The sequence below is a fragment of the Babylonia areolata genome, chromosome 31 (genome assembly GCF_041734735.1).
Source record: "Babylonia areolata isolate BAREFJ2019XMU chromosome 31, ASM4173473v1, whole genome shotgun sequence".
In the NCBI taxonomy this organism is placed as follows: domain Eukaryota; kingdom Metazoa; phylum Mollusca; class Gastropoda; order Neogastropoda; family Buccinidae; genus Babylonia; species Babylonia areolata.
This window is the reverse complement of record NC_134906.1, coordinates 24,915,920-24,941,934: the sequence shown is the minus strand read 5'-3', so window position 1 is coordinate 24,941,934 and position 26,015 is coordinate 24,915,920. Positions and strand designations below refer to the sequence as shown.

At 41.1% G+C, this 26,015-nt stretch overlaps 1 protein-coding gene and 1 pseudogene across 1 annotated transcript; both read right to left on the bottom strand.

Moving 5' to 3' along the window:
- Nucleotides 1–4,793: 4,793 nt before the first annotated feature.
- Nucleotides 4,794–9,251, bottom strand: LOC143276059 (uncharacterized). The gene is made up of 5 exons (XM_076580445.1): nt 9,246–9,251; nt 8,461–8,635; nt 8,218–8,375; nt 7,955–8,180; nt 4,794–4,822 (listed from the first exon to the last, which is right to left on the bottom strand). Exons 1-5 carry the CDS (start codon nt 9,249–9,251, stop codon nt 4,794–4,796), a joined length of 594 nt encoding a protein of 197 aa, XP_076436560.1.
- A 583-nt stretch (nt 9,252–9,834) lies between these two features.
- Nucleotides 9,835–16,407, bottom strand: LOC143276058 (uncharacterized; annotated as a pseudogene).
- Between the last annotated feature and the right edge of the window lie 9,608 nt (nt 16,408–26,015).

The window sequence follows — 26,015 nt, the reverse complement described above, 5'->3', positions numbered from 1 at the left end:
CCATACACCCCCCCACACCCCCCTGCCCCCTCCCTATCCTCCCCTTGTTTCGCCCCCATTTACATTCCCCTCCCAGCTGTGCTTGTAAAGGTGTCTTTTCATTAACAGCCGTGAAGTGTTTTCCTCAGCAAAACTACGACAGTCACGCCACAAAATACATTGTGTTTCATGACGTTATACACATGCCATAATATATCACGAATATGTCCACAACTTTGGAACTCGAATCTAAATGAAATGTTTGGGGTGATATTTTAATAGGTTTTTGACTCACTTGTGTAAACAAAGTGAGTCTATGTTTTAACCCGGTGTTCGGTTGTGTGTGTGTGTGTGTGTGTGTGTGTGTGTCTGTGTCCGTGATAAACTTTAACATTGACATTTTCTCTGCAAATACTTTGTCAGTTGACACCAAATTAGGCATAAAAATAGGAAAACTTCAGTTCTTTCCAGTCATCTTGTTTAAAACAATATTGCACCTCTGGGATGGGCACACAAAAGAAAAAAGATAAAATGAAGCCTAATTATATGCAAACTGCATTTACTGTTATATTTATATTTTTTGTATTCTCTAAACTTGGTACTTTGATCTGATATTCTGACCCAACAACAAGAGCAGTCATTATTATCATTTTTTGTTCAAACAGGAACTTCTTTTGCTAAGCATGGAAGTTTTATTTATTTTGCAAACGTTTTGGTGCAGATAGTAAAAAAGGGAAATTACTCTGTAATTAATGCTAGAGGACCTAATTTGCTTTAAACTGATCTTTCTCATCTTAAAAAGCTTGGATTTTTTTTTTTTAAGTGTATCACAAGTGAGTCTTGAAGGCCTTGCCTCTCTTGTTTTTTTTTATGAAAGGGAGGAAAGAAAGATTAACATATTTATAAATCTATATATTTGAATCCACAAACAGAATTCTAGGGACAGACACGAAGTGTGAACTGGGTATTTCAGTCAAAGCTTTTTCTTAAACTGAGTTAATGTAGGTTTAACCATTTACAAAGTATTTCAGTTAAGCTTTTTTTTCTGAAACTGAGTTAATGTAGGTTCAACCAGTAGCAAAGTATTTTAGTAAAGCTTTTTCTAAAAGTGTCTTCTTGAGTGGTGGTCTGGACGCTAGTCATTCGGATGAGACGATAAACCGAGGTCCCGCGTGCAGCATGCACTTAGCGCACGTAAAAGAACCCACGGCAACAAAAGGGTTGTTCCTGGCAAAATTCTGTAGAAAAATCCACTTCGATAGGAAAAACAAATAAAACTGCACGCAGGAAACAATACAAAAAAAAAACAAAAAAAGGGTGGCGCTGTAGTATAGCGACGCGCTTTCCCTGGGGAGAGCCCGAATTTCACACAGAGAAATCTGTTGTGATAAAAAGAAATACAAATACAAATACAAATACCGAACTTTACATTATGACTGAAATGTAATTTTGACACAAATTGCTGAAGTCTCAAGACAAAGGATGTAGTATCAATATCAGTATCAGTAGCTCAAGGAGGCGTCACTGCGTTCGGTCCAATCCATATACGCTTTACCACATCTGCCACTGAAGCAGATGCCTGACCAGCAGCGTAACCCAACGCGCTTATTCAGGCCTTGAGAAAAAAATAATAATAAAAAAATAAAACATAAAAATAAAAAATAAATAACAATAAAGGTAAAATAAATAAAGTAAAAATAACAAAAAATAAATAAAATAAGATAAAATAAAAAAGAATAAATAACAATAAAAATAAAATAAAATAAATAAAGTAATAATAATAATAATTAATAAATAAATATTTAATAATAATAATAATAAATAAATAAATAAATAAAGAATGTAGTATATTTGTTTCTTTAACTCTCTCCATACGAACGGCGAAAGAGACGACGTTAACAGCGTTTCACCCCAATTACCATCATCAAAATATTGCAAGCGGGAGGCTCTTATACTGAAGAGGTGAATGTTGACAAAGAATACCACAATTCTGACGACGGAAGCTAAAGGTTGGGTCATTGAGACACCCACTGGACATCCGAGGGGTCTGTGTAGAGGAGAAGAGAGGACTGGCCGTACTGAGTGAGTTAAAACACAAACAGAAATAGGAAAATGGCAGCTTCTGAAGGTTGGCGGGCTTAGGCGGAGAACGCCGATCAGCGGCGCACGCCTCTCAAACGGGCGCAGGGTTGAATGAATTTTTTTTTAATTAACAGAAATACTTCGTTCATTTTTTAACTTACATTAACTCACTGTAAAAAAAAAAAAAAAGGGGGGGGGGGGGCGTGGGGAGGGGGGGGGGGACTTACAGAAATACTTTGTTCACAGTTGAACCTACATTAACTCACTTTTGTATTTGTATTTGTGTTTCTTTTCATCACAACAGATTTCTCTGTGTGAAATTCGGGCTGCTCTCCCCAGGGAAAGCGCGTTGCCATACTACAGCGCCACCCTTTTTTTTTTTTTTTTTTTTTTTTTTTTTTCCAGCTTGCAGTTTTATTTGTTTTTCCTATCGAAGTGGATTTTGCCAGGAACAACCCTTTTGTTGCTGTGGGTTCTTTTACGTGCGCTAAGTGCATGCTGCACACGGGACCTCGGTTTATCGTCTCATCCGAATGACTAGCGTCCAGACCACCACTCAAGGTCTAGTGGAGGGGGAGAAAATATCGGCGGCTGAGCCATGATTCGAACCAGCGCGCTCAGATTCTCTCGTTTCCTATGCGGACGCGTTACCTCTAGGCCATCACTCCACATGTAGCTATTGAAGTGAAGCACCCCTTCCTGTTGATGCAGCCAGGCTGGGAAGGCTGCACAGGCAGACGACCCTAGAGGACTGAAAGGGTTAAGTGATTTTACGTGGGTGCAGATATTTTCATAACCTCTTTTGTCCACGAAAGAAACAACCTGAACTTTTGTCTGTACTATGAAAACCACGAAAATTCGAATCACTGTTTCACGATCACTGCCAGTGAGTTCTACGTAGCTAGCTAGCTAGCTGCTTCCCCATCATCATGATCACTTTCACGACAATAATAATAATAATGTATACTTATATAGCACACTATCCAGAAATCTGCTCTAGGTGCTTTACAAAAACGCTTTGTTAACATAAAACATTACATCTATGTTACATACACACACCAAAATATGACTACACACACACACACACACACACACACACACACACACACACACACACACACACACACACACACGCTGCGTACATACATTTTAACAATACATGTGTATCTAACAGCTACCCTAACACATACGCACACATAGGCAGGCACAAACTTACATAAACGCACGCGCCCACAATACGCATTCATATACATGCATGTAGTTATGTACACATACATATGTATACATACATAGTCAAGCACAGCTAACGCAAAGGAAGTGGACCTGCCACAATTGAACTTACTGCTGAGGGAAAAGGTGAGTTTTGAGACGAGATTTAAAAGATGCGAGGGAATCAGAATGACGGAGGTTATCAGGGAGCTTGTTCCAAGAGACCTGGTGTTGATGCTTCTTTGTTGTCTTTGAGATAGAGCGATGTTTCATTGACCAGTCACTGTACTTCACTGTACTGATGTGTTTCCAGCATTGCCACAGATCGGCAGGTGTTCTATCAAAACAAGCCTGGAATTGTTTCCCTCTCTACGTCCGATGCTCTATCGACAATGCTTGTCACAGTTGTCACTGTGTATGAACGGCAGCTGGGCACCAGAAATTGCAGTTTTGTGTTTCACGATTTTGGTTGTTGTATAAACACTGTAGCTAACAGGCACTGAGCGCAGCCGGTTGTCCGTTCGTCAATTTGTTATCACTATGTAATTGCAAAAGATCTTTCTTTCTTTTTTTTTTTTTTTTTTTTTTGATGGTCAGCGTCAACCAGGTTATAAAAAAAAGGCTAATATTGGAATTTACTTGCCACTTTTGACAGTTTTTGTGAGCTTGGCCTTCGCTTAGGGCTCAGTATCCTACCAAATGTTGCAGAGATGAAAGAGGTGAAGAAATATTAGAGAAACAAAACAAAGCCAGCAAAATAAAATATAAGTTAATAAACAAAAAAAGGCAGATAAAGACAGATAATGATAAATAAAAAAACAAAATAAAATTAATGAAATGTGCCTTGTTCAGTGATTTCCGATCATCTCTGCAAAATGAATTTCGCAATGAGACGGGTCCCAATGGATATAAACAATATAGCAATTGCACTGAATCTGATTCGCTCAACATACATGAAACCAAAGTCGAATGCTTGCAGATACGATAATGATATGTTCAACAGGAGAAATCCAAAAATTAATACTGATCAATCAAAATTGCATATGCCCTGTATGTATGTGTGGGTATTGTGCGCATGTGCGTGTGTGTGTGTGTGTGTGTGTGTGTGTGTGTGTGTGTGTACGCACGCGTGCATATGTGTGTATTTCAGTGTATGTGTTGTGAGTATGTGTGTGTGTGTGTGTGTGTGTGTGTGTGTGTGTGTGTGTGTGTGTGTGTGTGTGATTGTGTGCGTGTGTGCGTGCGTGAATGCGTGCGAGTGTGTGTGTCTGTGTGTGACGGAGAGAGAGACGGACATAGAGACTGGAGTTAGAGATGGAGATACTCAGACAGAGAGAGTGAGACGAACAGATAGTCAGACACACAGACGTATAACGAACGTACAAAACATGTGTGGAACAACCAGTCATTTTTTTCTGTATCGCCAAAACCAGAAATGGATTACCTCACTCGAAACATTTGCATTATATAGTCGTGGTTAATTTGACTAAGTTGAAATTGTACGGAAAGATGAATACAGTGCCTTATGATTGGGCATGCCAGAACATCTCATCTGAGACACAGTGAAAAATGTTAATATCCTCATTACCATATTATGTCTATGTATGATGATGATGATGAATATTATTATTATTGTTATTATTATCATTATCTATCATTATTGTTATTGTAATCGTATTATCATTATTATTATTATTATTATTATTATCATCATCATCATTATTATCATAATTACTATTATTATCATCATCATTATCATCATCACCATCATCATCATCATCATTAGTAGTAGTAGCAGTAGTAGTAGTATTTTCGGTCGGCTCGTTCCAGCAATATGCACATACGGTTTTCTCCCTCTCACCCCTTATAACCAAGGCTCAAGATTCGGGTCGTCCTCTCTCTTTTCTTCCCCCTCTCTCTCTCTCTCCTTCTCTCTCTCCCTCTCCCCTACCCCTCTCTTGATTTTGTTCATCATCTTTCCCTTTCATTTTCATCTTCTTCTTTGTGGGATGAGGGGTGTGTGGTGGGGATGGACGAAAAATGTTCAAAACTGGTTAGCTTATTTATTTCCTCTTGTGTTGAGCTCTTTCGCTGCTATAGGCGACTTTAGTCGACCAGGCAATTCACCGCTATAGTCAACACTATGTAAAAAGGGGCATTTATCACATTGTAACAAAAGCTTTTACAGCTGCAGCCAGTTTCCTGCACAATAGAACAATGACACACCTTCAACCCCGATCGTTTTTGAAGTGAACATGTCCATTGTGTAGTTTTCACGTGAACTTTGTAGTGTGACTAAGAGCGTTGAGTGCTAAAATATTTGGGGCCGAAGGAGATGTTTTTCCCACAAAAACTTGTCGGTGAAGGAGTTTTTTTTTTTTTTTTTTTTAAAGAAAGAAAGTCTTTTGACTGTTTGCACCCTCCTCTTATTCCTCTTTATCTCTTTGTCTATGTCTGTCTGTCTGTCTGTTCTATAAAATGTGTATGCGTGTCACAAATATTCGACGCCATATAACGAAGGGAGGCACGGATGGGGTGTCTGGTGGGAGGGGGAACAAGGAGTGCGGGGGGCGGAGGGGGGGGGGGGAGCGAGAGATTTGACTTGAAAAGTGATATATACCACACGCCCTTTGGGTATTGATTAAGGTATTCATTAGTAGGTGACGGATATTAATTTCAGAGAGTGGAATGAATTACCATTACTTGTCTTGTCTCGTTGACGGGATAGCACAGGATCAATCAGACACCATGTTTTATTATTGCGTGAACAGATGGTATAGCTACACTGAATAATGCATACATTTCTGACCGGGGTGTTTTCAGTTGCATTGTGGATGTGTCCAGTTGAATTAGACCCGTTTGAATTATACCCCCTGAGAGAGACACGGACACAGACATTGTTTTATTGCAATTGACAATACTATCCTTTGGCAAGGGAGACAATGTATGAACAAAAGAATAAAGGTGGTTTACAGAGAATTTGACACATTGCTGAGAGTAAAAAGAAAATCAATGGTAAAAAAGTAACAACGACAACAACAACAAAATCATAAAATACAACATATTGCTAAGATTAAAAAGGAAAATAAAAAAGCTCGACCATCCAACTTCACACAAAGTCATTCAGAATTATAGACTGTGGAACTGGTGTTTGGGTAACTATTTTTTCGATAACCATAAGGCTTCCGAACTTAATTTCTTTTTCTGACAATCCCAAGCTAGGGTGATAAATTTCGCTAGTGATCTTATTTTTACTTCATCATCTATCAAAAGCATGCTAGTAAGGTTCATGTTCTTTAAGTTTTCACCGTTAAGTATTAAGCATTTCTTTCGAATTTCTTCATAATGCCTGAACATCAAAACCCATCATATCAGTACGAACACATCAAATATTTACAATATCGAGATTAACCATCCAAATGGAGAGAGAGAGAGAGAGAGATGAAAATTAACTTGAATATACGTCAAGATAATGATTAAGCAAGAACAATATGAACTGCAATAAGCATGCACATGTTACCCAAAAAAAAGCAATAAAAATAACGCCATTTGAGCAGTTGTAGAAACAAGAAAGAGTTAGAGGGAAAGAGATGGAGAAAGACCGTCAGAGACATGGAGAGAGACAGAGAGACAAAGACAGAGATTTGTAATGCCAGTTAATATAATGAAACATATGTTTTCAAATACATGTATATGCACACGTGCATGCTTGCTGGTTTGTTTATTTATTTGTGTGCGTGCTTGTTAATGTTTCCCGGGTGAGTGCATCCATGTGTATTTTTGCGTGTGAGCTTGTGCGTTGGTAGATGTGTGTGTGTGTGTGTGTGTGTGTGTGTGTGTGTGTGTGTGTGTGTGTGTGTGTGTGTGTGTGTGTGTGTGTGTGTGTGTGTGTGTGTGTGTGTGATGTATATACATACATGCACTCATGTGTGCATGTGCTTGTTTGTTTGTTTTTTTTACTGTGTTTTTGTTTGTTTCTTACACTTCCACTTCCATCTGTGTGACTGACTGTCTCGTCTTTCTGCTTCATACACAGTCACACACACACCCACACCTACACACACACACACACACACACACACACACACACACACACACACACACACACACACATTGCATCTTCACACCTGTCTGACTATCACACTCGTCCTTCCTCTACCCTGTGGTGAATTGGTTTGTGTCATGGACTGACTGGCGACAGGGAGGACGCATGTTCGATCGCCAACAGAGAAGGGTTTTTTGGGGTTTTTTTTCGATCCGTGGCTGTGTCCCTCGGGATGATTTGAAGATCTTGGAGCCCCCCCCCACCCCCCCCACCCCCCAATCATCCCCTTCTCATTCCCTACAGCATCAGATTCACACATATGTCATTTTAAGGCAATAGGTTTTGTAAATACCTCTCATGACATGTGATGCTTATCTATATTATTGTCTGTGATTGGACAGATGACGGCGAAAATTTTACGAATAAGGGTTTTCTCCAGTATGGCTTAAAATGTGATTGGACAGATGACGGCGAAAATTTTACGAATAAGGATTTTCTCCAGTATGTCTTAAAATGTGACTAACTAAACAAGCCTTCTGTCTGAATGCTTGTCGACAGTTTGTGCAGACATATTTTGTTGTTTGGTATGCATCAAAATGTGAGCATCTAAATCACACTTCTTTCTGAACCGTTTCCCACACTCTGCACACGAGTAACGCTTTCCTTGATGGGTTAAAAAGTGTCTGTTTAAAGCACCCTTCTGTCTGAATGCTTGGCCACACTTTGTGCAGATATGTGGTTTTTCTCCGGTATGGACTAAGACGTGACTGTATAAAGTACTCTTGTTTCTGAATGTTTGTCCACAATTAGTGCAGACATACGGTTTTTCTCCAGTATGAGTTAAAATATGACGATCAAAACTAAACTTGTGTCTGAATGCTTTTTTTACAGTACATGCAGACATGTGGTTTTTCACTGGTATGAATGAAAACATGACTGTTTAAACAACTCTTTTGTCTGAATGCTTTTTCACAGTATATGCAGACATATGGTTTTTCACCGGTATGGATTAAAACGTGACAGACTAAATGTTTCTTTCGTCGGAATGCTTTTCCACAGTACATGCAGACATGCAGTTTTTTTCCGGCATGGGCTAAAATGTGACTGATTAAATTATCCTTGTGTCTGAATGTTTTTTTCACAGACTGGGCAGACATGAGGTTTTTCTCCGGTATGAGTTAAAATGTGTCTGCATAAATTACTTTTATATTTGAATGCTTTCTCGCAGAACATGCAGACGTGTCGTTTTTCTGCTGTATGGGATACAGTACGTCTGTCTGTATCATCCTTCTCTTTCGTGTGGTTATGTTCGTGAGCAGCCTGGTTATTTCCAGTATAACACTGGCTCTTTTTAGTTGTGTCTTGAAAAAACTCGGCAGTTAGGGAAATGTCTTGATTGGTAACCCTTTCACAATGGTCTGTATTTATGTCAACATTATTTCCAATTACAGCATGTCCTAAGTCTTGATTGACAGCTACTTTATGAAGGTGGTATGTGTTGGAGTCAATTCTATTTTCAGCTGCACAATCGTCACGTGAAGTGTTTTGAGTGTCTTTGATTTTGGGCAGGTTAGTGTGTGTGTGTGTGTGTGTGTGTGTGTGTGTGTGTGTGTGTGTGTGTGTGTGCGTGCGCAGGGAGCACTTGTGTGTGTGCATCATGAGTTTGTGTGTGTGCACTTGTATGCTTGCATGTGTGTGCAGTGTGTGTACGTGTATTCAAGCATGTGTACATATATGTATGTGTGTGTGCTTGTTATTTGCTTGTTTGTTTATGTGTGTGTGTGTGTGTGTGTGTGTGTGTGTGTGTGTGTGTGTGTGTGTGTGTGTGGTAATGCAGTAATTGTTGTGATAATGAAGTATTTGTGATTCAGTATGGCAGACATCCTTTCTCTCCTGTCAAAATGACTCTGGTTGACATAAACACACTTACACTCATGTCTGTCGAGCTGACTGTTTCTCGTCTTTGTGCTTCAGACAAACACACACACAGACACACACACACACACAGACACACAGACACAGACACACAGACACACACAGACAGACACACACACACACACACACACACACACACACACACATTCTGTGTCTTCATCATATCTCTCTGTCCTGCGTCTGTTGAATCCTGACAGTACAACTGATCATCACCAGAATGACTCAGTAGCAGCACAGATTTGTTACTGTTGTATGGTGACCTATCATCGGTAATGCATATGGACTTCCAGCACCAAGAATTGTGGCAGACGAACCCGGAGTGGTAGTGTGTGGAGATATCGGAATGAGCAGCTTGGGACTAATGCCACCGAAACAGAACAGATGATAAGGCAGCAGAAAGAAAACTCCCTTTCCCCTCTTATTTCATTTTTCGTGAACACTTCAACAATGGAATAGACACACACACACACACACACACACACACACACACACACACACACAATTATGTCATCAATGACTTTACAACAAACGAATAAAGTAAAATCAAGTGATGGTTTCTTTGTTTTATTTATATGTTTAAAATGTCATCTGTCGAAATCTGTGCACAAATCCACAAACCATTATATCACTTTTCACAATACACACATAGATCATTCCGGATAATTAAATGCTTTAGAAATAGAAATAAAGAAAGAAACCTGACATCATAATAATAATAATAATAATAATGGATACTTATGCAGCACACTATCCAGAAATCTGCTCTAGGTGCTTCACAAAAACGCTTTTGTTAACATAAAACATTATATCTATGTTACATACACACACCAAAATATGACAACACACACACACACACACACACACACACACACACACACACACACACACACACACACACACCATAAGGTATATTAGCTGTGTGAACTGATTTACCTTTGTACAAAGACAAACAGAAAATGTTTACGCTGATGTCACTTTTCTGTGGGGCTGACTTATGTTACAATTTGTCCTCCTAAATACTAAGATGGACCACAAGCAGGCTGAATAAGATTAGATGTGTACGTGCTAACCACGAAGATGAGAGAGATTATAGATATGTGTGTGTGTGTGTGTGTGTGTGTGTGTGTGTGTATGTGTGTGTGTGTGTGTGTGTGTGTGTCTGTATGTCTGTGTGTGTGTGTGTGTGTTTGTGTCTGTGTCTGTGCATGTGTGTGTGCGTTCATGTGCGTGTGCATGCGTGCGTGCGTGCGTGTGTGTGTATGTGCTTGTACGTGTGATGTGATCTTTTTAAATTAATATAGAATTCGGAACAAATATCAAGGACATAATTACTTCACCTCACATGAACATTCACATAAAAAAAGATTGAAGAAAGTTTGATAACAAATTAGTAGACAGTAGTAAAATCTGTTAAAACTGTTTCAAGATCCATGTAACAGGAGAAAAAGAATGGGGCATACCATGAACATTATCCCATTTTCACAATACACACATAGATCATTCCGGATAATTAAATGCTTTAGAAATAGAAGAAAGAAACCTGACATCATATGGTATGTTAGTTGTGTGAACTGATTTACCTTTGTACAAGCCAAACAGAAAATGTTTACGCTGATGTCACTTTTCTGTGGGGCTGACTTATGTTACAATTTGTCCTCCTAAATACTAAGATGGACCACAAGCAGGCTGAATAAGATTAGATGTGTACGTGCTAACCACGAAGATGAGAGAGATTATAGATATGTGTGTGTGTGTGTGTGTGTGTGTGTGTGAGTATGTCTGTGTGTGTGTGTGTGTGTGTGTGTGTGTGTGTGTGAGTATGTCTGTGTGTGTGTGTGTGTTTGTGTCTGTGTCTGTGCATGTGTGTGTGCGTTCATGTGCGTGTGCATGCGTGCGTGCGTGCGTGTGTGTGTGTGTGTGTGTGTGTGTGTGTGTGTATTTATGTGTGTGTGTTTGTGTGTGTGCTTGTACGTGTGATGTGATCTTTTTAAATTAATATAGAATTCGGAACAAATATCAAGGACATAATTACTTCACCTCACATGAACATTCACATAAAAAAAGATTGAAGAAAGTTTGATAACAAATTAGTAGACAGTAGTAAAATCTGTTAAAACTGTTTTCAGATCCATGTAACAGGAGAAAAAGAATGGGGCGTACCATGAACATTATCCCATTAAAAGGATATATCGTCCAAAAAGTTAATCAGCCCATTATCTTGAAAGGTGAAGCTCGGATATATAGTAAATACTTACTCTTTTTGAGCGGTAGGAATGAAGAAAATAGGGACGGAAGAAGAATTTCTTGTTCAACATCACAGACTTAATCAGTGATCATATATACACTATGGACTCCATTAAAAAGAATATTGCCATACTCCTAATTATGAGCGGTAACCCAATGATCTCTGGACCTGACCCCCCAACCCCCCGCCATCATCCCCCCTCAGCCCCCGCCATCCCCCACCACCCCCACGCACCCTCATTCCCTACAGCATTAAAGTTACACAGACATCAATTTAAGGCTATGTTTTTTCACAAATACCTTTTATGAACATGTGATGGTCGTCTTTATCATTTCGTGCCATTGGACAGATGAAGGTGAATATTCAACCTACCAGCAAACCATTTCACACACAACAAACGAAGAAAAAAAATCTCCAGTATCGCTAAAAACGTGACTAACTAATCAGCTCTTCTGTCTGAATGCTTGTTTGTGCAGACATATGAATGTGTCTGATGTGCGTCTGAATCATACTTCTTTCTGAACCGTTTCCCACTCTGCACACAAGTAACGCTTTTCTTCATGGGTTAAAATGTGACTGTTTAAAGTACTCTTCTGTCTGAATGCTTGGCCACACTTTGTGCAGATAGTTATGTGGTTTTTCTCCGGTATGGATTAAGACGTGACTGTATAAAGTACTCTTGTTTCTGAATATTTGTCCACAATTAGTGCAGACATACGGTTTTTCTCCAGTATGAGTTAAAATGTGACTGTCTAAACTTAACTTGTGTCTGAATGCTTTTTTACAGTACATGCAGACATGTGGTTTTTCACCGGTATGAATTAAAACGTGACTATCTAAACAACTCTTTTGTCTGAATGCTTTTTCACAGTACATGCAGACATGAGGTTTTTCACCGGTATGGATTAAAACGTGACGGACTAAATTTTCCTTCAATCTGAATGCTTTTCCACAGCACATGCAGACATGCGATTTATCTCCAGTATGGGTCAAAATGTGACGGTTTAAATGACTCTTGAGTTTGAATGTTTTTTTACAGACTGTGCAGGCATGAGGTTTTTCTCCGGTATGAGTTAAAATGTGTCTGCATAAATTACTTTTATATTTGAATGCTTTCTCGCAGAACATGCAGACGTGTCGTTTTTCTGCTGCATGGGATACAGTACGTCTGTCTGTATCACCCTTATCTTTCGTGTGGTTATGTTCGTGAGTAGTATGATTGCTTCCAACATGCCTATGGTTCTTTTTAGTTGTGTCTTTACGGAGCACGGAAGTTTGGGAAATGTCTTGATTAGCAATCTCATCACACTGATTTGTATTTATGTCAAAAGTGTTTCCATTTACGTCATGTTCCACGTAACTGCCGTGATTGTCAACTAATTCATCAAACTGATCTGCTATGATGTTAGTTCTGTTTTCAGTAGTACACTGATCACGGGACGTGTTTTGTGAGTCAACTTTAGTGTTGTGAATGTCCGTGTTTGCGACAACACTGATTCCAGTTACACCATGATCATGGAAAATGTCTTGGTTGTCAAACAGTTTATCAAGTTGGACTGTGTATGTGCCAACACCTTTTTCTGTGTCCTTGGAAAAATCAGTGTTGTCTGGCTTCTTGATTATCAAAACAGCTCCACGTTGGTCTGTGTTTGAGACAGCACTGTTTCCATTTGGATTATGTTCTTGATTGTCAATCAGAATGTCATAATTTGTGCCTCCATTGTCGTCACTAGCCGTGTTTTGTTTATTCCCAGCTGTGTCACAGTTCTGTTCTATAGCCCAACAGCTGTCTCCAGTTGCATCACTGTTGTGTACAGTTACAGCATGGGTGGCTTCTGCTGCAACATATCTGGCTTCAGCCGTATGTTGACAAGCTCCGGCTGTGTCGTTCTTGTTGTCTCTGGTTCTGTCACTGTTCTCCAAAGCTGTAGCAAAGTTGCTTTCACTGAAATCACTGCTGTATTTAACTGTACCATAGTTCTCTGCAGTTGTTTGGCCTTTCTCCTCGGGAGCAGGGTAGTTGTTTTGTACAGTGCATTGGTTGAAAGACTGTATTTGATTCTGACTGTCACATCGGTTGTCTGCAGGAACTTGAACGTCCAATGATGGCCTGTCTGTGGTGGTTTCTGTGTTGTTTAATTGTAGGAGGTCCCCAGTGAGGCAAGCTGGACTCGTCTGCAACAACATGAAACTGGTTAAACAGACTGGATTGATGCGGCATGCTTTACAGCAAATACTGAAAAATGGCTTCAATTTTTGAGAAAAAAAAAAATCTAAGATAATAACGCTCTGTACAGTGGCCTTGTAATTTAGAGAATCACCTACACAAAGAGAACAAAAAAAAAAAAAAAAATCAAGTTTAAGTTTCATTATTACACGAAGTATACTGCACCGTTCTCAGATGGGAAATGTGTTCAGGATGAAAGAGACAGACAGAGGGTAAGAGACAGAGACATGGATGAGGCACAGATATAGACACAGATACAGACAGACAGATAGGGACAGAGAGAGACACACACGTACAGAGGGGCAGAGCAAGCAAGCTAGTGAGAGAGAGTGGGTGAAAGAGAGAAAAAGAGAGAGGGAGGGAGGGGTAGGGAGGGAAAGAGAAAGAGAGTAGAGAGGGATATGAGGCAGAGAGAGAAACATAGGAAAAGGAGGAGGGGAGGAGAGACCAAAGAGGTACCAGCTGTGCTTATTTGCCCAGGAATAAGATGACAGTGACGCCTCCTTGAGAAACTGAAACTGAAACATGTGCTCATTGCAAGGCATAGGGAGGAAACGAAGAAATATTCATTGAATCAAGCTAAACAAAAAAAAAACAGCAACAAAAATCTACATCAAAATACAAACAAAAATTTGTACCTTCCTATTTCATCCGAGGCCTGCCACGTAACTGACCACACACCTTTTCCTGCGCAAATCATAACCTCATACTCGTGTCCCTCTCCCCAAATGTCGTGCAAACAGCCGGCAAGAGCCAGACAGCAGCTGTCACTGTCATGTAAACCACACCCCAACCAGAAGTGGACATCAGCCTCACAGACAATGCAAAAGAATTATTGTATTACTTTTTGTCACATTAGCTTCCTCCATGTGAAATTCGGGCTGCCATCCCCAGGGAGAGTGCGTCGCAACAGTGCACAGACACTATTTTTTTCTCGTTCCCTATCGGAAAGTGTATTTGTTTTACGAACAAACTGGATTTTTCCACATAGTTTGACAGGAACAATTCCTTCTCTTGCCATGGGCGTTTTAAAATGCATACTACACACAGGACCACAAGAATTATGCACGTTTCCACTTCTGTTATAGATATGTATATTTGTATTTCTAATATTACCGTCATAGTATCATGTGCATAATCACTGTTATCATGTTGTATGTACTTACGTCACGGCTGGATCCATTTGTGCCATGGGAGTACCCTGTGATGTCGTGTTCTGATCCATTTGTCCTCTGCAGATATCCAGCAATGCCTAAGTTGAATCCGTGTGTACCCTTGTTGTAATCAGAGACGTCAAGACTGGATCCACCAGTATTGTGGTTGTATCCATATGTATCATACACGTGTCCAGTCATGTCATGGCTGGATTGATTTGTATGGCAGTTATACCCATTGATGTCATTGTTTGAATCATTTGTATTTTGACTGTTTTCACTGACATAATAACTGGAACCACTTATGGTGTAGTTGTCTCCAGTGATGCTGTGAATATACCCATTAATTGTCCAATTGCTGTATCCACTGATATCTTGGCTGGATGCATTAGGAACATCGTTATAACTAGTGATGCCAAAGTTGTATCCATTGCAGTCACAGTAGTAGGCGGATAAATCTTGCATGTATCCTTCAGTTTTATGAGTACATCCTGAAACATTATGGATATATACATTTGCGTCGTTGATGCTTCCAGTTGCATTTTGGGTGCATCCAGTTGACTCATACCGGCTTGAGGCTGTACACCCGGGTACTGATGACATGTTTGTGGTGATGTCTGCACTGCAGAACTGGTGACGATGTCTGATGAGGGAGTCTTGGCTGTTGGCAGTCATCTGTAACAGACACTGGTTCCTGTGTGAGAGAATGTATGTAAGTATGCTCGTGCGTGCGTGCGTATGCATGTATATGTGTGTTTGTTTGTGTGTGTGTGTGTGTGTGTGTGTGTGTGTGTGTGTGTGTGTGTGTGTGTAAATGTAAGTGTATCTGCTTGTGTGCAAGTATGGACATGAGCTTCACAGACAAGGCATGATAATTATTGTATTGTAGTACGTTTTTCCACAACAGACAGCTCTCTGTTAGATTGGAGTTGCTCCTCCCGGGGAGAGTGATAATCATAATTAAAGTATGAGTTCAATTCTGCGCCCTCGTATTCTCTTACGTCATCCGTGGAGGCATAACCACTACCCCAATACTCCTCTATAATTTGATGTTCAGGAATTATGTACTTTTTTTTTGTTAAAGTTGTAATCACAATACTGATATCATAGTTTCATCCAGTAATATTTGTATTTGTATTTCTTTTTATCACAACAGATTTCTCTGTGTGAAATTCGGGCTGCTCTCCCCAGGGAGAGCGCGTCGCCATACTACAGCGCCACCCATTTTTTTTGTATTTTTTCCTGTGTGACAGTTTTATTTGTTTTCCCTATCGAAGTGGATTTTTCTACAAAATTTTGCTAGGAACAACCCTTTTGTTGGCCGTGGGTTCTTTTACGTGCGCTAAGTGCATGCTGCACACGGGACCTCGGTTTATCGTCTCATCCGAATGACTAGCGTCCAGACCACCACTCAAGGTTTAGTGGAGGGGGAGAAAATTTCGGGGGCTGTGCCGTGATTCGAACCAGCGCGCTCAGATTCTCTCGCTTCCTAGGCGGACGCGTTACCTCTGGGCCACCACTCCACACTCATGTGCATAATCAGTACTTTCAAGGTTTATCGACTTATCTGTATTTCTTATTTGTATTTCTAATATTACCGTCATAGCATCATGTGCATAATCACTGTTATCATGTTGTATGTACTTACGTCACAGCTGGATCCATCTGTGTCATGGGAGTATCCTGTGATGACGTGACATGATCCATTTGTACTGTGCTGGTATCCAGTGGAGGTATGGTTGAATACGTTTGTGCTCTCGTTGTATCCAAGAATGTCATGACTGGATCCATCTCTACTCTGGCTGTATCCATATGTACCATGCATGTGTCCAGTGATGTCATGGCTGGATCTATTTGCATCACGGTTGTACCCAACTGTGTCAAATTTGGGTCCACTTGTAGTCTTGCTGTATCCATCGACATAGTGACTGGATCCATTTGTGAAATAGTTGTATCCAGTGATGTCGTGAATACATCCATCTCTCCAGTAATTGTATCCATTAACATTGTGGTTGGATGCATTCATAACATTACTATAGCCAGTGATGTCATAGTTGTGTCCATTGCAGCCATAGCTATAGGAAAACGAATCTTTGATATATCCTTCAGTTTTATGGATATATCCAGTTTCATAGTTGGTGTTTCCAACTGCATTCTGGATGTGTCCAGTTGAGTCATAGTCGTTTGATGTTGTATAGCTTGGTACCAATGACATGTTTGTGGCAATGTCAGCACTGCTAAACTGGTGATGATGTCTGATGAGGGAGTCTTGGTTGGTGGAAGTCATCTGCAACAATCCAAATTTCCATGACACACTGTTTCTGTGTGAGATACTGCATTAGTGTGTGTGTGTGTGTGTGTGTGTGTGTGTGTGTGTGTGTGTGTGTGTGTGTGTGTGTGTGTGTGTGTGTGTGTGTGTGCCATCTCTTCTTCTCTCTCCATGTATTCTGTAACTATGTGTGTAAATAAAAGTATTTTTGTGCGGTGTGCGTGAATGCGTGCGTGCGTGTGTGTGTGTGTGTGTGTGTGTGTGTGTGTGTGTGTGTGTGTGTCTGTGTCTGTGTGTGTCTGTGTGTGTTAATGTGGATTGTTGCAGAAGCAGTTTTATTTCGGGCGGCATGTGTGGTTGTTGTTAATCGAGTTTTGAAGACAATATGTAAATATTTGTTTCTGACCCTGTCCCTGCCTCTCTCTGTGTGTTTCTCACACATACACGATCGAATTCATGCACACATATGCACACATAAAATACACACAGACGCACAGAAATCACAGACGCATGCACACACATACATATTCACACAGAGGAATCTGTTTAAAGATTTATGAACGATGTACACATGGAGGGATATCATATCACAGCATAGCTTAAACATGCTTACACAGTACATTCCAAAAAGACTTCCTTTTGTGTAAGCCTTTGCTTTGATAATCTCTAGGTGGAATTAGAGTGAACTTTAGTCATGAATGTGCTTGTCTAGCAATGGCCTTGTGCAGAAGTGGGAAAAACTTCAGTCCACCCCCCACTTTCTGCTTCCTGTTAAGCTTTATCACATATCCAGATTTCTGTCTTTTCTTGCCAATGAATAGATATATCCGTGCGCAAACTCTTGAAGAAACAAACCCCTCTCTGTTAAACATCAAGGTTGATCTTGTGATTGTCGTTTACTAACTTTTGACGGAATAAGGATCACTTCAAACAAGGTATGACAGTGAAACAGAAATGCACAGAGAGGGAAAGAGAGACAGACAGACAGACAGATAGAGAAACACTGAGAGACAGAGACAGAAAGCACAAAACGCGCCACTTGCCTGATCCGTCCTTCCAATGTGACTGATGTCCAGAAACTGAGTGTATGGCAGAGACAAAAGACTGCAGTGTGTACACGGAAAACATGAGAGAGTTCAGTTCAGATTTGCTTTCATTGTCATTGAAAGCATGGACATGCACAGTTAGCATGCCGTGTGTGTGTGTGTGTGGGGGGGGGGGGGGGGGGATGGGGGGGGGGGGGGGGTGCGCGCGTGTATGTGTGTATAGACATGTGCACGCACGTGTGTGTTTATGTGTGTGCACCTGCGTGTATGCATGTGTGTGTGTGGTGTATGTATGCATGCATGTATGTGTCGGGTTGTTTCTTCGTGTGCAGGCTTGTTAATATTTCCCGGGTGAGTGCATCCATGTGTATTTTTGCGTGTGTGCATGTACGTTCGTAGATGTGTGTGTGTGTGTGTGTGTGTGTGTGTGTGTGTGTGTTCGTTCTTCAGTTTAACGTATATTCGCTAGAAGTGTTATTTAGACGGATGCGTATGCGTATGCGTGTACGCATGTGTGTACAATGTGTATGCATGTGTGTGTACGTGTGTGTTTGTGTGTCATGTGTGTGTGTGTTTATGTGTGTGTGTTTGTGTGTGTGTCTGTATGTCTGTGTGAATTCGTGCACCATTATTGAAGGTTATTAATTATTGTCAGTATAATGTTGAAAACAAGTTATTCGGTTAATGTGCGTGCATTTGTGTTCTAATTGTCTGTCTGAAATTGTGTGTGTGTGTGTGTGTGTGTGTGTGTGTGTGTGTGTGAACATTTGTTTAATCTTTCTAGTTTAATTCATATATGTTATGTACAATGTTTCTTCGAGGAAATGCTGAGCAGGAACTGTTTACCATGTAATGTAGTAGTTAGTTTGCAATATTTGATTGTTGATTTGTGTTCGTGTGTGTATGTGCCTGTATGTGCGTGTATGTGTGTGTGTCATTGCGTGAGTGCGTGAGTAGTGTGTCTGGGTATGCGTGCGTTTGTCGGTGCATGCGTGTGTGTGTGCGTACGAGCGTGTGTGTGTGTGTGTGTGTGTGTGTGTGTGTTTTTGTATGTATGTATGCATGCGCATGAGTGCTTGTGTGCGTTTTTCAATAGTCTACATTTTTGTCGTCATCATTATTTCGTTTTTATCTTTTTATATCCGATACATTTCTTGATTTATTCAGTGAAATGACCTCTTAATTTTTCTATCTTACCTGTGTTTCAAATTATATGCATGTGTTTGTGTAGGGATGTTTGAGTGAATGTTTTTAGCATGCGAGGTAACACACCACATCGCCGGTGGTCACACCGCTGACCATTACCTCGCTGACCAGTTTCTGTACTGAACGCATCCCATGACCTCTCAGAGTCGTGTTCGCGGCACTGTCAAAACAAACTGTTCTGGCTCTCCAACATGCTAGATCTATTATCTTGACGTGGTTTTTTTTTTTTTTACGTCACTGTTTTTCGACAGACTTTCTGTCACAGATGATAGACTTATATGTTTCAGTGTCTGCTTAAATCGGGAATTATATGCGGAGCCTCTCACTCATACCACCTTTCTTGCCGGAAGCCCGAGAGAGAGAGAGAGAGAAGGAGGGAGAGAGAGACAAGAGAGAGAGAGAGCATTTGTAAAAAATCTTCTCATTACACCACACAAAAACCATTCAAGTACTTTATTGACGAAAAAAGAATGACACTACACCAAATTCATAATAAAAAGCGTTTGAAAAATCAAATCAATGGAAACTGGACATTAAAAAGAAAAGAAAGAAAAAAGAGATCTGTAATGTACCTTGCAAGTGTGCGTGCCATGAACACCTTGTCATAAAAAGGGCACACCGTCAGAGGTACCAATCTCCACACTTCTTTGCAAGGTCAAGTCTGGATACAGGAAATAGTAACGTTTAGAGAAGAAAAGAAAGAAATAAGGATGGAGGCAGTGAAGGAAAAAAACAAACAAAAAACAATGATACAAGAAACTAAAGAAAGTAGGGAAGAAATGAAGAGAGAAGAAGAAGAGGAGCTTCTTGCTCATAGCCATACACTTGCTGACCACAAAAATATTATGGACACAATCTAAAAAAAAACCAGTACTTCTATGCTCTTTGATACCAGTCATAATCCACTAGCCTTAGAGTTTAGAATGCACAGATAATATTTATATCGACAAAGTACCTTAAGACTGGGTATCACACGAACAATATATTATTCACATAGCAGTTTCTCTTTCATCATCGCACGCATACTAGCTACAAAGGTATTATGGACACCACTAAACATGAAAAACTGCTATCATCTTAAATATCAACAGTCCACAAGCCCCACCCCCCTCACCCACCACAGGCACACACGCCATTTTAAAAGGCTTTTCGGTATATGCCTTTTGTAAAGCCTATGAGGTTTGTGCTGTTTGTGTGAAGAGATATGGAGACAAAAACGGACACCTCTTTGAACATTTTCCATCTGGTATTCTTTTACATCAATATCTTTTTTTCAACTTTACGTTGGAATACAGTTTTGTCTCCTGTGTGAGTTAAAATGTGTGAGCTACAAAGGTATTATGGACACCACTAAACATGAAAAACTGCTATCATCTTAAATATCAACAGTCCACAAGCCCCAACCCCCTCACCCACCACAGGCACACACGCCATTTTAAAAGGCTTTTCGGTATATGCCTTTTGTAAAGCCAATGAGGTTTGTGCTGTTTGTGTGAAGAGATATGGAGACAAAAACGGACACCTCTTTGAACATTTTCCATCTGGCATTCTTTTACATCAATATCTTTTTTTCAACTTTACGTTGGAATGCAGTTTTGTCTCCTGTGTGAGTTAAAATGTGTCAGCTACAAAGGTATTATGGACACCACTAAACATGAAAAACTGCTATCATCTTAAATATCAACAGTCCACAAGCCCCACCCCCCTCACCCACCACAGGCACACACGCTATTTTAAAAGGCTTTTCGGTAAATGCCTTTTGTAAAGCCTATAAGGTTTGTGCTGTTTGTGTGAAGAGATATGGAGGCAAAAATTGACCACTCTGAACATTTTTCCTCACTCTGGCATTCTTTTACATCAATCTTTTTTTTTCAACTTTACGTTGGAATGCAGTTTGTTTCCTGTGTGAGTTAAAATGAGTGCGCTCAAGATTTTCTTTTGTCGGAATGCTTTTTGACACTACATGCAGACATGTGGTTTTTCTCCTGTACGGGTTAAAATGTGCAGAAGCGCGGTTTTTCCCCCCTGTATGATATAGAATATATCTCTTTAATTGACCCCAAAGTCTGAATTTTTTTTCCACAATACGTCAAGATGTATGCTTTTTTTCTAAACGGAAGTGATATGCACTGAATTAAAATGGATTTATATCTGAATGTATGTCCACACTCCATGCGAGAGAACGCCTTTTCCTGCGAATGAACCAGCAAATGCTAAGTTGGGATGCTTTTCGTTCCGAACATTTTACCACAGCTTGTGCATTTGTGTAACTTCTCGTTGGTGTGGTTATGTCGGACAGTCGAACATAACTATGCGCGGTTGTGTCTTGACCGAGTTCGGCAGTTTGGGAAGTGTCTTGGTTACAGATTAGCTACCACATCACAATTGTCTATATTCATATCAACACTGTTTCCAATCACACCATGTTCCAGACAGCTATCGTGATTGCTAGTCAGTCTATCGAGATAATCTGCATTGATGTCAATATTGTTTTCAGTTGCACAAGGATCACAAGAAGTGTTTTCAGTGACACTGATGTTCAGGAGGTCTGTCTCTGTAGGAACACTATTTCCCGCTTCCCCATGATCTTGGGAAATGTCCTCGTTATCAGCCAGTCCATCACTATAGCCTGCGTCTGTTTCAGCAGTGTTTCTTGGCAAGACATGGTCCTGAAAAATATCCCGGAGGTCTGTGTCTGTATCACTGTTTCCAAACATCCCGAGTTCATTGAAAGTGTCCCGATTGTCAAACATGATAATATTATGACCAGCTTTCTGTCCTGAACAGACTAAAGCAGCTCTCTTTACACGGTCGTCCCGATCACATGGTTGTCCACATTTTGTGCAGACATGTGCCTTTCGTCCTGTGTGAATTGAAATGAAGTAGGATTTCCATTTGAATACATTGCCACAGGTCATGCAAGAGAATGGCTTCTGCTCAGAAAGAGCCATCAGATACTGTTTTAATTTACTCATGTCCGAATGCTTCAAGATTGTTTTCACAGTTATCTTGATGTTCTGATGTTCTTTTCTATGATAAGGTTTGATATTTTCGTGTTGGCTGTCTGCTTGTCTTTAACTCACTCAGTACGGCCAGTCCTCTCTTCTCCTCTACACAGACCCCTCGGATGTCCAGTGGGTGTCTGAATGACCCAACCTTTAGCTTCCGTCGTCAGAATTGTGGTATTCTTGGTCAACATTCACGTCTTCAGGATAAGAGCCTTCCGCTTGCAATATTTTGATGATGGTAATTGGGGTGAAACGCTGTTAACGTCGTCTCTTTCGCCGTTCGTATGGAGAGAGTTAAACTTCTGACGATGGCCCGTCTATAGTGGTTTCTGTTCTGTTTGATTGCTAGAGGTGCTGCTGACAAGCACGACTCAACTGCAACATGAGGAATTGCTAGTCAAACAGTGGGAGGTGACATGAAATACATTTTCAACCAAAAAAAAAATTTCTTTTTTTTCTTTTTCTTTTAACCGTAATCCATACCAAATTAAGTACAGAAATAAACCAGAGACAAGTACAAGTACACATGTTAAAGATCCTGTAATCCATGTCAGCGTTTTGTGGGTTATGGAAACAAAAACATACCCAGCATGCACACCCCCCCCCCCTGCCTCCCCCCTTCCTCGAAAACGGAGTGTGGTTTCCAACATGGTGGGGTGAATAAACAAAACTGTCATACACGTAAAATGTCACATGTCTGAGTGTGTATGTGTGCGTGCCTGAAATCTGATCGAATGACACAGGAAACGAATGATGAGCGCCCAGTGGCAGCCGTCAGTCGGCTCTACCCAGGTTGGCAGCCTGTTGTGCAAATGACCCCTTGTTTGTAAAGCGCTTAGAGCTTGATCTCCGACCGAGGATAGGCGCTATATAAGTATCCATATCAATCAATCAATCAATGAAAAAAGTAAGTGCGATCATATCCCGTTTGGATGCAATCTTCTGCTGACCTAAAATGGCAAATTCAACAGTATATCTCCACGCAGTCATTATTGATATGCATCTCACGCCATGGGAGTGTTTCGAAACGATTTGTTTTTTGACTAAAGTATTTCTACCCTTTAGAACAGTTTCCTTTCGTTCCCAGACACTCTTCCTATTCAAGTGTCTTTCTGTCAAATGATGAAATTTAATTTCTACCCTGTGTTTTAATTAATAGATCGCACATAATCATTACATGATAGTGTAGTGATCAGTCATTTACGAAAATGTGGCAAAACATTAAAGATGCACTATGCAAACAGAACATAAGCGTCTGGATCCTGAAACCTTAAAAACACCGTAATATATGATAGATTGAAAATCAAATGTGTAAGGAAGGTGGAAAAGGAAGTCGTCCAACCCTTTAATCCTATCTCTCTAACACTATTGTGGGTACGTTCGAATAATCTCTCCGCATCCAATCGAATTACTCAAGCTGTCACCGATCGGGTCTTGAACGCACGATCTTCCCGTATCTCATCTTGAAACAACAACATCGTCGGTAGATCCCACGTGAGACTTCTTCGTATCGAAAATTATGTACACTAAAATAAGACATGCCTAGTGAAGGGGTGGAAAAGTAGGAGAGAGAGAGAGAGAGAGAGAGAGAGAGAGATTTCGTCTTCAACTGGAGAGAGAGATTCAAGATTCAAGATTCAAAAACTTTATTACTCAAGGATAAAGATTTTAGGCATCGCCCAGACTTCCAATCTGTCCTTGTCGACAACAATAACAATAACAACATTAACGATAACGACACAAAAATAATAATTTTGTTAACACTGCTACATCCAGTGCTACTACAACGAAGAATGATCACCACCATCACACACACACACACACACACACACACACACACAGAGGCATGAAGACAGAGAGGAAATGTTATTTGTGTCAGAATTGTGTCTGGAAGTGAGAGAGAGAGACAGAGAGATAGAAAGAGACAGAGACACACTAGAGATAGACACACACACACACACACACAGAAACAGAGACAGTGGGATAGAGACAGAGAGACAGAGGTACCACAGAGAGAGACAGAGGGACAGAGAGACAGAGAGATAGAAAGAAACAGAGACACGTAGAGATAGAGACACACACAGAGAGAAACAGAGGGACAGAGACAGAGGTACCACAGAGACAGACAGAGGGACAGGGACAGAGGTACCACAGAGACAGACAGAGGGACAGAGACAGAGGTACCACAGAGACAGACAGAGGGACAGAGACAGAGGTACCACAGAGACAGACAGAGGGACAGAGACAGAGGTACCACAGAGACAGACAGTGGGACAGAGACAGAGGTACCACAGAGACAGACAGAGGGACAGAGACAGAGGTACCACAGGGACAGAGACAGAGGTACCACAGAGACAGACAGAGGGACAGAGACAGAGGTACCACAGGGACAGAGACAGAGGTACCACAGAGACAGTGGGACAGAGACAGAGGTACCACAGAGACAGACAGTGGGACAGAGACAGAGGTACCACAGAGACAGTGGGACAGAGACAGAGGTACCACAGAGACAGACAGAGGGACAGAGACAGAGGTACCACAGAGACAGACAGAGGGACAGAGACAGAGGTACCACAGAGACAGACAGAGGGACAGAGACAGAGGTACCACAGAGACAGACAGAGGGGCAGAGACAGAGGTACCACAGAGACAGACAGAGGGACAGAGACAGAGGTACCACAGAGACAGACAGTGGGACAGAGACAGAGGTACCACAGAGACAGACAGAGGGACAGAGACAGAGGTACCACAGAGACAGACAGTGGGACAGAGACAGAGGTACCACAGAGACAGACAGAGGGACAGAGACAGAGGTACCACAGAGACAGACAGTGGGACAGAGACAGAGGTACCACAGAGACAGACAGAGGGACAGAGACAGAGGTACCACAGGGACAGAGACAGAGGTACCACAGAGACAGACAGAGGGACAGAGACAGAGGTACCACAGGGACAGAGACAGAGGTACCACAGAGACAGTGGGACAGAGACAGAGGTACCACAGAGACAGACAGTGGGACAGAGACAGAGGTACCACAGAGACAGTGGGACAGAGACAGAGGTACCACAGAGACAGACAGAGGGACAGAGACAGAGGTACCACAGAGACAGACAGAGGGACAGAGACAGAGGTACCACAGAGACAGACAGAGGGACAGAGACAGAGGTACCACAGAGACAGACAGAGGGGCAGGGACAGAGGTACCACAGAGACAGACAGAGGGACAGAGACAGAGGTACCACAGAGACAGACAGTGGGACAGAGACAGAGGTACCACAGAGACAGACAGAGGGACAGAGACAGAGGTACCACAGAGACAGACAGAGGGACAGAGACAGAGGTACCACAGAGACAGACAGAGGGACAGAGACAGAGGTACCACAGAGACAGACAGAGGGACAGAGACAGACAGACAGAGGTACCTGGTCCATCCTTCTCGCACACCCAAAGTCCAGAAACTGATCTTTTGGCAGAGACCCACTGCACAGTGTCTGAAATCATGACTGAGTTCAGTTCATATTTATTCTCAGTGTTGGCATAAAGTGTGTTCAGAACAGTGGCTAGGTATACCACGTGAAGGGGCGAAGGCATGTTGTATGTGTGTGTGTG

What these genes read in the sequence shown, in the direction of transcription:
- LOC143276059 (XM_076580445.1), bottom strand. An exon ending in AAAACCTCATGTCTGCCCAG is followed by an intron (nt 8,376 to 8,460) that starts TCTGTGAAAAAA and finishes ATGTCTGCATGT; the next exon opens with ACTGTGGAAAAGCATTCCGA. An exon ending in ATACCAGTGAAAAACCACAT is followed by an intron (nt 8,181 to 8,217) that starts GTCTGCATGTAC and finishes TTCAGACACAAG; the next exon opens with TTTAGTTTTGATCGTCATAT.